Raw genomic sequence first — 12,212 nt, forward strand, 5'->3', positions numbered from 1 at the left:
AATTTCATTACATTACAGTTAAAGCCTAACTCCCGTTTTGTTTTTTTTTCTGTTACCATATTTTAAAACTTCAAAACATTTATTTGCCAAACATATCTATCACAAACATACACGTTTAATAAGTACCTCTAACGAGTTCCTTGGGAATAATAAAAGCACCTACAATATAATCATATCTCTTGTCGCGTATATATAGTAGGCCCAAAAAAAAACATTTCTAAGTTAGATCCAGCCCACTGGAGCCGTAGCATCAGTAGAAGGCGGGGTTTACAGCCGTCAAAGTTGAAGGTTGAGCGGCAGACATCTCGCGATTAGAATGCGCACCTCGTGCCAGCTCGGAATACGTTGTATGCTTTGCCAACTCTGACAATGCTTATTCTACGTGGTTTATACACATGCAAGTAACTAATATAAATATTTTACTAATAGCTATGCTTGAAAGGAAAACAAACTCCTGCTGGTTCCTCTGACGTATAAAATCATTGGCTTTCGGGTTCGGATTTCAATCCCAAGATAGCCTGGATCTGAATTCCGGATGTCAGTGGTTATAGAAACAAAACAAAACAAAAAATATCGAAGTTGCCTGCGCTAACCATTCACTTTAACACCACAGGTTCGTTTGATTTTACTGGTTAGCTTACTCCACGTGCGGATAGCTAACTTCTTGCTGTTCGGGTAGGCCAATAAAGTTATCTAATTTGGTTGTACTCTTCACATTTTCGGTCTCAACTGCAGGTTGACCATTTGAAATTCCACCGATAATCCGTGATGGCTGAAACAACTTGCAAATATATATAGACGATGCAATTTCCACAGCGGTGCGATCAAAGTCAAGCTACGCCTAAACTTCTGGCGCTAAAAGCCACAACATTAATAGAGCTGATTTACAAAGTGTTCGAATCAAGCACGTTGTCTGTGATCAGCAGTCGAATATGACACACACAGAGTTATTGGGCTTAATATGACAAGAATGTTAAAGGTGGTGTTTCCTTCACTTAAAACGTTTGTGTGGATAAATGTACACTACTAGGTGTGGTCGTTTCGCGTTGTTTTTTTTTATTGCGGGTGTGTTTTGTGTGGAATTGTGCAGCAAACATTAGCATGTGTTATAGAGCAGGTAATCGTGTGTCACAAGTTAGTAAACTGCAGTATTAAGTTATGCACTGTGGTCTCTCGACCAGCAATGTCTCGTGTCGATTCTGCATCTATTATCATTAGTGGACTCTATGCTAATTGGAACAAGATATATAATTTCACCTTCTACTTTAATTTTTCGCCATCTCTATTATTCCATACCGGGTTTGTTTGTTTTTTCATATTTTGCCAGAATTTGTGAAAAAATGTGTATTTTAATCTGTTGTAAAACCGTCGCTAGCGACCTCTAGACAGAGGAAAGCCGCTGTACAAATAGATAAGAGAGAGGACTGCTCCTCTGCAAGTCGTGCGGTACTGTGATAAAGGAAGCTATCCAATAATTAACGATCCACGCTGTCACACGGCGTCGATTTCATGTTGCTTGTAGTTCAAGCTCTGTCAGCGAGAGAGGGCGCGCACACCACCGCGCAGAACAAACTTTAAACAGTGATAGCCATTCCAATAAATGATAAGATATTTAACTTACAAAGCTGTTATAAACTGCAAGTCTGTGCGCATAAAATAACAGAAAGAAGACAAATAACCGCAATGGTTCTTCATTAAACAGTTTTACTTGCTTAACATGTGGAACAGAGAAAGTTTTTTTTTTATGTAAATTTTAGTAATTAGTTAGTACTATAGAATATGTCCACATTCCGCTACTTCCTACACCATACATGAAGTTAATTCAAAAGTGTAACATTAATTCGAATGTTACGCTCACATTCTTTAGACAATTAATGTTAGTATGAACTCATTCGTGGCAAACAAATACGTGACATTAAACTTAATGGAAGACATTAAGACTGGCGAACAATGGATCTATTACTGTGTAACCACAGCACGATGTTATGGCCTCGTTTTTCGAAACCACTTAAACGTTGTACGGACACGTTCAATTTAAAGCTCTAACTATAATTTGGCTCTTTGTGAATGGACTGGCAATATTACGTCCATGATACCGAGAGATAACATAGCTATGTTGTTATATTAATAAATGTGTACTTATCGTCATATCATAACGTATACATTATATTTGTACGTAACGAATCACTTTAAGTTCAGGGCTGTTTCCTGTAACACATATCAGTACCGTCGCGCCATCTTTTGTCAGTTAAATTATTCACGACTTATAATAATGACCTGACTACCGGTATTATACGGATTGCACACATACGTGAAAACGAATACAAGATAGCTTAATTATTTTATTTCATAGATGCATACGTAAAAGTTAACGTTGAACCTTATTTAACGAAATATGTTAAAAGTTTATTCGTATTTATACTGTCCCGCCATCTGTTATCAACAAAATTATTCAAAAGACTTATAACTCCTTTGTTCACGACGACTACAATGTATCTCTTACTAAACACCCTTTACTGGATATTCTTTTAACTAACGTGTTTCACCTTTAAATAAATAATTAATATATATATATATATATATATATGACATATAAGGAAGGCTTTTGCATTACGTAAGCAATACATTTAATTTTATGGGTGGGGCCATGGTGTTCATATAATCTCTTGGATAGTATTGCATCTGTGCGTAAAATATTAGTTTGAAAACAAAGTCGCCATCTATTGTTAATAAGTAGAAAAATTAATAATACTTATATGAAGCTGTTGTTGTTTTTTTATTTCATAAAGTGATATAACTGTACTACTTCGGTGAACTCTATATTTACTTTTCCCATTCGAGCCGCCTGCAAAACCGTGCGTTCTAGAAATAATTATTTAGCCATTTTTTATAATAAAAAGTACCTGAAAAACAGAGCAACGCAACGTTGTATTTGTGTTCGGTTTTTCTATCCTGGCTGGTTTAACATTTTTAATCCACGATGCATTAATCAAGACTATTTTCCTGATGACTACCAGGTGGCTCCACGTACAAAACGGTTACTCTAGAGTGTAGACAGTGTGTCAACCTAAATAGCAAATCGCTGCTCAGTCTAATAAACTGAGGACAGCTGATAACGTTTTGTTCTTTTTCAAGTTAAAAAAACAAACAACAACCAGGAATCAGTGAACGGTATACACACAGTCCCACTTCTTAAAGTTTCTTATATTTCACACACTGAATGGGTTATATTAAGAAACTACAGAACCAGTTCACAGGAATTGACACAAAACGACAGACACGCAGATACATCGTGTACACTGGCTAATAAACTAAACACATGCAAAACATATATTACAAAAAGTAACAATAAAAAAACTATTAAAACACACTAAAAACAAAAATGGATGTCATTATAACTATGGGTTAAACTAGAGGGTGATGTCTCACCTGGTTCTGCATCATTTGCCCATGAGGGGTAGGGGGCTGGGAATGGGGGGACGGTTGTGAGACTGGCTGCTGCGGCGTAGAGGGCCTCATGTGAGCGTTCTGTAAGGAAGAAATCAAGCTTTGGGTCAAGCTACGAACTACACACAAGCAACAAGGGAAAAACACATATTCTGTCCCCCATTCAAAACTACCAAACAATACACACACGCTACCATCCACTTAGTTTTCTCAACTAAAAGCAGCTTATTTTTTTAGAAATACTTACAATAGTAGTAACGTATCTGGGCTGTCAAACCACATGTTGCTTAACATTTTCATTATTTATTGTTTTCATGCTACTATTCGGATAATGCATACTTTCAATATATTACTGCATTTATTAAATTACACCTAAGTGTTAGAGTACACGCTTTATTAATAAGGATACACATCTAGCACCTTATCATAAGTATTAAAATATAATTAAACACATATTTTAAACCTTACATTAAGGTAGGAATTGGGGGTTTGATCCCCAGACATTTCAAAATATTATAAATTTGCGTTTTAGAACGATAAACTGGGAAGTATACTGTGTACTGTCTCCGAAGTTTATACAAAAGTAACATTATAATTCCTGTAATGTAAGGGAGGACATAAGAGAGGTGCAGGGCGTGTCGCACCCGGGCACAGTTGCCCTTCTTTCACACACGCTATTAAACATCATCTAACTTTACTGTCTGATACTCGATAAATATTTAAACTGATTATGTGGAACCTTACTGTCAATAAAACAGCTTACTGGTACTAGTTGTTAATAAAAAGAGTTTATAACCTTTGCGTAAAAGTACACAAACTAATAAAAGATAAATAAAAACCAATACTTCAATATATAAAACTGATTTTAATTCCAAATTACCTTTAATTAACTCCACATAAAAAAAACTGACGCGTTTTATTGGTTAAATGTTTTTTTTAACAAGTTTTCATTAATCTTCACAAAGTTAAAATAACATCACAGATTGCACACCAAGTTTAAAGACTTTATTAACTTATAACACACCTCTAAAGATAGAATGATTTAAACTAATCTCAATTTGTCAAGTGTTGTATCTAGAATCTCAGTGGCAATTTTGACAAATAAAACCGTTTTTAGGCCTACTTGACTCGCTCACCAACAGAAGTCGACAGATTATGCTTCCTCTCGCGGAAATCTCGTTAAGCACGTGACCTACTTTTTTCACAATTTTTTCTGAATCTCATGATGTGCGAAAAATACCTTATTCAAAAGTAATGCTTTATTTTTTTTCCCTTCATGAATCAAAGTCGTTATGCACAGGTTCGTGTTCGATGGTAGGGTTCCGTTAACAAATAACGTGGAGAAAGAAAAAGCATGCTCATAAATGCGGTCATGCGTTTACGATTACCATATACGTAATAGCTATTTGAATTTCATTATTTTTCCTCTGAATAGGATGTATTCACGAGACGAATTACAATTACAATGTAACTGTCTGAACAATTCTGCACGGAAGTAACTCGCGTTGTATCATAAGTTTTTTTATTATATTAAATAGGATGTGTCCACGATAAATTATTTTACTGCATAACTTTATGAACGATTTTACATTCGCATAACTCATGTTAGAAACCGAAAGGGGTGTGCTCAAAAGTAGAATTAACTTTTATTATGTTACTACGTGAAAAATTTTTTTTGTAGAGGTTTTATTATTTAATCGAACAGTATTATTAGAGAACACGACCAGCAAATGGCCTTATTACAACTGAAATCTTGTGTTTGTCTCCTTCAACAACTTTATTTCGGGATACGCAACACAGTGAAACCATAAACGCCTGCTTCACGTGTTAGATTTCAAAATTTTTTTTTAAAAGCAATTTTTATCAAAGCTCAAAAGGTTTTTTAACAATTCCACACGAGGGCAATATTCCTAGAATATGAACAGAGCAACGTTTTTAGGATATTCTTTCTTAGCTCACTGATTAATATTAAACTTCCATTGTGTACTACTACTACTACTCCCTATTTATTACAGGGGGGGGGGGGTAAGCACCACTAATGAAAAGTAAAATGGACTATCCCCCTTTGCAGCATAAATTACTCCTATGGTTGTAATACAGCAGTAATAATCACATAAATTAATTTGGTTAAAAGCATGTGTTTGGGTGATTTTTCACCGTCACAAAAGAACACAAAAATAGAGGATACAGCCCTTTATATCAGTATTTATTACCAGAAACTGTTGTAAGAAGTTATTACTGAAGCTTGCAGAATTTGCATACATGAGAACAAAGAAGAAGCAAGTACTCATATTTTACAATGTTTCAAATGTAAAAGTACCAAACAGTTAAGTTTTGTCTGAAAACTGCTGCATCTGACGTGCATTTGTTATTTCTCGTGAAACAAGCAGAAAGTTCACTTCAAGTTGTGCTAAGATATCAGGAAGTTACTCCACTAAAGTATAACAAAGTTTACATCAATCTTGCACATCGAGAAACGGAAACTTGGACATTGTAATTTTCAATCTGATCAGCACTTCAATGCGCAAAAGTGATAAACTGTTAGGTCGCTGACCTTGCGATTTTGGTTTAGTTAGCTCTGATTTTGAACTTCTGACAAATGAGAATGGAATACTGCACGCCAAAAGGACTTTGTCAGGCGTTTTGAATAAAAATTACGAGGCTAACAGCCACTTTTTTTCATATGATAACAGCTCAAAGTGTTGTGTGTGTGTGTGCGCGCGCATCACGTCTCTAACTCCAAACCCTTCGACCCGCAGCCCGAGACATTAAAAATAAATAGTTTTAGTTTAGCAATGTATGTGTCAATAAGGAACCAGAAAATTCGTTTGAACTAGTTTAAATGTTTAAAAGTTATCGTTTTTTGAATGGGTGGTTTACATTTAAACATGATAGACGCTGGATTGTTTGGTGGGGTTGTTAATCAAGGTGTAAAGAAACATTTAACCCAGGACTAGAGAGCAGTGGGGAACAGGAAAAACAGAATATGCGCAAAAACGAATAAGAGGCAAAGAAAAGTTTATTATAGGAAATGAGTATAAAAGTAGTTAATTGGTAGGGTTAATCGTTATTATAAAGATACAAGTGGAAGACACAAAAGAGGTGATCTTTAGATCATTGGTAGTAATGGAAGATTTTGATGACTATCTGCCACGGATAGAGAACTAAATAGAGGTGAAAAGGAGAGGCTTTATACGTAAAATGTGAGTTACACTCTGTTGAAGTTTGGGTTATCAAAGATAACACCAAGGTATTGAATTCACTTGGATATACTAGTGGATATAATCGTAAGAAGTTTTTTGGGGGAACTTGTTACAGATCAAGAGATGATACTGATGAAATTATGATTTCAACTGATAATGAAGTCATAATTCTGAGTGGTTTTAACTGAAGCTTCTCAGTTCACAACTGATAGAGACAAACCTCAAGGAAGAAATGTTTTTGGGAAATATTCAAGATAACGTTCTTCAACTAGTCAAGGTACTTAACAGAACCAATGCTATTTTAGATTTATTTCGACTTTAAATATAAAATTGATCGACATATTAGGTTTGATCTTTTGCTGCGTATCGAGATAAGGAATAATAATATTTTGTTTATAAATTAAAAAAAATTGAAGAAATATGACAAGAATTATTTGTTGTGAAATGATTGTTGGTTTGGTTTGAATTTCGCGCAAAGCTGCACGAGGACTATCTGCGCTAGCCGTCCCTAATTTAGCAGCGTAAAACTAGAGGGAAGGCAGCTAGTTATCACCACCCACCGCCAACTCTTGGGCTACTCTTTTACCAACAAATGGTGGTATTTGTCGTAACATTATAACGCCCCCACGGCTGAAAGGGCAATAATGTTTGATGTAATGAGGATTCGAACCCGGGACCCTCAGATTACGAGTCGAGTGCTTTAACCACCTGGCCATGCCGGTCAGTGAAGTGGGTAGCTGAGGTACTTGGAGAGATTGGTTAAACGTAGATGAATTTTTAAATATTCAAGGATAAATTCCTTATAGGAAGGAAACGGTTAGCTGCAAGTGACAAAACTGGATTGGTTCACAAATGTACAAAAGATCAAATTCAATAAACGCTTAAATTTAAATTGACTGGTGTCATGGGAGATTTAGAAGGTTACAGAAGATCAAATGTCAACGAAATAGGACATAAAAAATTGGCTGAAAATGTAAAATCTAATGGTAAGGATTTCTTTAAAGGTGAAAAAAATAATCTGATGGAAGTAGGTCACATTTGGAGTACTGCGTTCACTCTTGCACTCCTTACCTCACGAAGGACATTGAGTTGTTGGAAATAGTTCAAAGATGGGTTACTAGAATGGTGCTTTTTATGAAAGGGTTATCACAGAAGGAGAAATTTATTGATGGTGTTGGTGAATCATCTTTTATTGATGGTGTTGGTGAATTATCTTTTATTGGTGGTGTTGATGAATTATCTTTCATTCGTGGTGTTGATGAATTATCTTTTATTGATGGTGTTGGTGAATCATCTTTTATTGGTGGTGTTGATGAATTATCTTTTATTGATGGTGTTGATGAATTATCTTTTATTCGTGGTGTTGATGAATTATCTTTTATTGATGGTGTTGGTGAATCATCTTTTTTCTTACTAATATTGAGAACAGTAGCACCAGAAGACAAATATAAATTTCGGCAAGGTAGGAGTCCTCTTTTATTTTACTAACAGGGTGGTCGTCTTTATGTGTTTTAAAGGCAATAATTTACGTGAGTTTAAGAGTTATAAGTAATAAGGGCTGACTTTAAGATATTACTTTTTATTATAGCTTCAGGTGGTTGTTTTGTTTGGTTTGAATTTCGCGCAAAACTACACGAGGGCTATCTGAGCTACCCGTCCCTAATTTAGCAGTGTAAGACTAGAGAGAAGACAGCTAGTCATTACCACCCACTGCCAACTCTTGGGCTACTCTTTTACCAACGAATAGTGGGATTGACCGTCACATTATACGCCCCCCACGGCTGAGAGGGCGAGCATGTTTAGCACGACGCGGGCGCGAACTCGCGACCCTCGAATTACGAGTCGCACGCCTTACGCGCTTGGCCATGCCAGGCCAGGTCTGGAGTGAGAGCAGCACTATGGTGACCACTGAATAATACTAAGGAAAGTAAATAATATGCAAGTAGCGAAGAGGTTTCGAAACCTGTACAGATCATGTATCTGGTAAACATTCATTATTCTATAATAGTCTCTATTCATTTGTAAATGCGTAATTTTAATAATCGTTTTTTTTAACTGCGATGCTGTTCCATCTAAATTAGTTAAGTAATTATCGAACACGGAACTATTAACAAGGTCTGTAAGTAATAATACTTTAGTTTTAACATTTTCCCACTGCTAATACGAACAGATCCACGTCACAGATTTTTTTTTTACCTTCAACACGGTTAAAACTGATAGGAGAAGCTGTGACGTAGAAGGTTAATGTTTTCTTTGATCGCCTTGAAAACAAAACTATATATTAATGTGTTGTTGAAATAGGATAAGATTTCCATTGTGGTTAGGACAAAAGAACATACTGGTTTTTCTAGTATTTTATATCTAATAAAGTGTATTATAAAAGGCTCGTGACGTAAGATACACTGTACAAGACCTGTGATCTAAAATACGTTATTCAAGAACTCGAAATTGACCAATAGGTCCTTTGTTGTTAATAAATACTATGTTCAGAAACGTCTTGAGAAGGCGTACTATATATATCCGTGTCGTAAGATACGTTATATAGGTGTATTATACAACACCTATGACGTGGAAGATTATAGACGCGTGTTTACGAACATGACCTTACATTTTATCATCTTAGGCCTAACAATACGATATAAGGTGATGCTACAAACTTTTTAAATACAAAAGTTGGGGTCAAAAGTGTACAAACATCTGTTCAAAGTTATTTGTTACGTCATTATGACGTTACATTTATTCATCAACAAACAGAACATATATATACCGAAAGCATAACTGACGATTCAGATGTTAGTGTATTTCACAAATCTATATAAAGAACGAAAAGCCATCTGTGTGTCACATCGATGTATCAGCTGTTGCGGTACCGATCGTCACGCAATTTGTACGAAACGACGGTGCTTTCTGTCGTGACAAGAAAGTTTGTCTTTTAAACATTTTCCAAACGTGTGTGTGTATACATATAAAATGGCGCATAAACTACTTTAGCATGTAAAATAAGTTTGAAGGTAGGTTGGTAGAGGTCATAATGAATAACAAAATCATATCGGGTATACATGACCCCAAGATTGGTATTGCTGGCGCACAAAATTCATAATCATTAGCTAAAACTCCCCATTACGTCTGCCTGGTTAATAAAGCGACACACTGAAGTAACATCACAAATTCTGTTCAATCGGAAATCTCAGTTCCACCTCTATAATAACGTTTATGGTGTACCCGCAGCACATTCCATTTTGACAATGTCCACTTTAAAGCACGCGTCTTCAACTCAGTAGGCCATCGAAGCCAAAACCAAGAAGACAGTCTAAAGATAAACCCCCACTGCCTTTACTGTCACAATTAATAATTTGCGTGATTATACATATGACCTTTAGGAATATGTCTTTAACCATCAGTTGTCTGTATATTTCAAGCTATAAGGATTTATCTGAAACAAAATATGGACATAACTTAGAAACATAAGAAAATCAAATTATAATCAAACAATACTTATACTAAATATACATAAAAATGTTGTGTTCACGAAATGCTACAAACAGAATAGTCATTCTTTATCTGTGTATAGTTACTAAATTATAATCAACTTTTAGTAAAGACAAAACTTTATTTAGATATAAATTGAGAAGAACGAGTAATCATTATTTGTCTTTATCTGACAGGTGTTTAACTTGTGTTAGTTTATCGGTCATTTAGCTTCAGGAATTACATAACACATTTGTGGGGGTTTGGTTTGAATTTCACGCAAAGCTGTTCGAGGGCTATCTGCGCTAGCAATCCCTAATTCAGTAGCGTAAGACTAGAGGGAAGGCACCTAGTCATCACCACCCACCGCCAACTGTTGGTCTACCCTTTTACCAACGAATAGTGGGATTGACCGTAACATTATAACGCTCCCACGGCTGAAAAGACGAGCATGTTTCGTACGACGGGGATTCGAACCCGCAACCCTCAGATTACGAGTCAAGAGCCTTAACCCCCCCCTGGCCATGCCGGCCAGGGGTACACGTATGACGTTGATATCAAAGCTCGAAACTCACCCAATGGTTTTAGATATTCGCGTAGAACTATGCATGAGCTATCTGACTAACTTGAGATAAAGCAGCTAATTAACATCACCCACCGCCAGCTCTTGGGCTACTCTTGTCTCACATACCCACACATCCAAAGTGAGGGATGCGATTTTGTGGTAATGGAGCGCGAACAATCAAACCCTTGGATTCACCGACTAGCGCGCTTCCTATTAGCCCATACCGGACTTGATGGAATTGGAAGTTTGTCAATGAAACGAGGGGTGGCATTTGAACTAAACACCAAACTGGTGTTCTACCTAACACCACGAAACTCATCAAAACAAAGAATGGGTGAAATGACAATATTAACTTATTTTGCACTGGGCATTCTTGTCGATTCACTTAATGCGTGCAATGTTACTAGCACATATTCCTACGTCACATTACCCCAGCTGCCCAAGAGTTAATGGTACTTTGTCTCCTAAGGCGTTGTAAGCCAAGCTAGCTTGCTAATAACGTTCCGAATTATTAGAAATATAAACTAAACAAAAATCACGTATCACTGGGAAATCAATATTAAAGGTCAGTATGTCTGTGAACAGTGTCATGTTGTAAGTTTTCCAAGTCAGTCAACTGATACGTTTTACTCTTTTCAACGGATATCTTAAAGTAACGAATTTTGTCGTCACACACGAGAGGCAGTTAAGCCTAACTTTAAAACATAAAACTACGTGAAACAAATGGAAAATGTTTACAAACGTAATAACACTTTAAACTCAATTTGTATCAAATTAACACTGATCTTCAGGATTTCTCCGATATGACTTTTATTTACTTCCACCTTCTTAATATTAGGTTTTCAAGCATACAGTGGCTACAACGTTTCAGTACTGCAGAGACTTCACGAGCTTTCCTTCTCCGTATGGGTAAGCACTTTTTGTTTATGTTATTTTTCTATCAATGTAATGCAGACCTTCAGGTAGCACTGACACTTAAAAATGGGCAAGTTTACATGCTCAGAAAACACTGTTAAAACACTTCTTATAACCTTCAAGTTGAGCACAAAACAATAGTGTTGTGTCATCACAATGTCTAAAAGCAGATTTTCCCGGTCGCACCAAACATGCTCGCCCTTTCAGCTGTGTGGGCGTTATAATGTGACGGTCAATCCCACTATTCGTTGGTAAAAGAGTAGCCCAAGAGTTGGCGGTGGGTGGTGACGACTAGCCGCCTTCCCTCTAGTATTACACTGCTAAATTAGGAACAGCTAGCGCAGATAGCCCTCGAGTAGCTTTGTGAGAAACATTTTTTAGTTATATACGTCATATGAGTAACTAATGTGACAGTGATAAAGACACACATAACAAACTGTTTTAACACCACAACTTTACTTAGAAATGGTAAAAAACACGTGAAATTTGATACACGTGTTCTTTGCGATTATCATTCCTTGAACTAAAAACTTTGCAAACCTGCTGTGACGTTAACGAGTTATTGACAATTAATTTTAATTAACACCTTTATTAGTGGTAATTAGACTCGTAAT

The 12,212-nt window shown here is 36.2% G+C and overlaps 1 protein-coding gene and 1 long non-coding RNA gene across 41 annotated transcripts in view; one reads left to right on the forward strand and one right to left on the reverse strand.

Moving 5' to 3' along the window:
- LOC143248665 (single-stranded DNA-binding protein 3-like) overlaps window positions 1–12,212 on the reverse strand; it is a 232,682-nt gene that overhangs the window by 86,607 nt on the left and 133,863 nt on the right. For 22 of the 40 annotated variants that reach the window (XM_076497229.1, XM_076497236.1, XM_076497239.1 and 19 more), the window contains one exon: window positions 3,430–3,528. The exons of the other annotated variants lie outside the window; for them this stretch is intronic. In XM_076497229.1, coding sequence (XP_076353344.1) covers window positions 3,430–3,528 — 99 coding nt within the window. The remainder of the gene's footprint in view (window positions 1–3,429; window positions 3,529–12,212) is intronic. 40 annotated transcript variants of the gene reach the window in all.
- The window catches only part of LOC143248669 (uncharacterized), a 43,535-nt gene that overhangs the window by 12,511 nt on the left and 18,812 nt on the right, over window positions 1–12,212 (forward strand). Inside the window, exon 2 of the long non-coding RNA XR_013027142.1 lies at window positions 11,522–11,592. This is a non-coding gene — a long non-coding RNA (uncharacterized LOC143248669). The remainder of the gene's footprint in view (window positions 1–11,521; window positions 11,593–12,212) is intronic.

The sequence above is a fragment of the Tachypleus tridentatus genome, chromosome 4 (genome assembly GCF_004210375.1).
Source record: "Tachypleus tridentatus isolate NWPU-2018 chromosome 4, ASM421037v1, whole genome shotgun sequence".
NCBI lineage: Eukaryota > Metazoa > Arthropoda > Merostomata > Xiphosura > Limulidae > Tachypleus > Tachypleus tridentatus.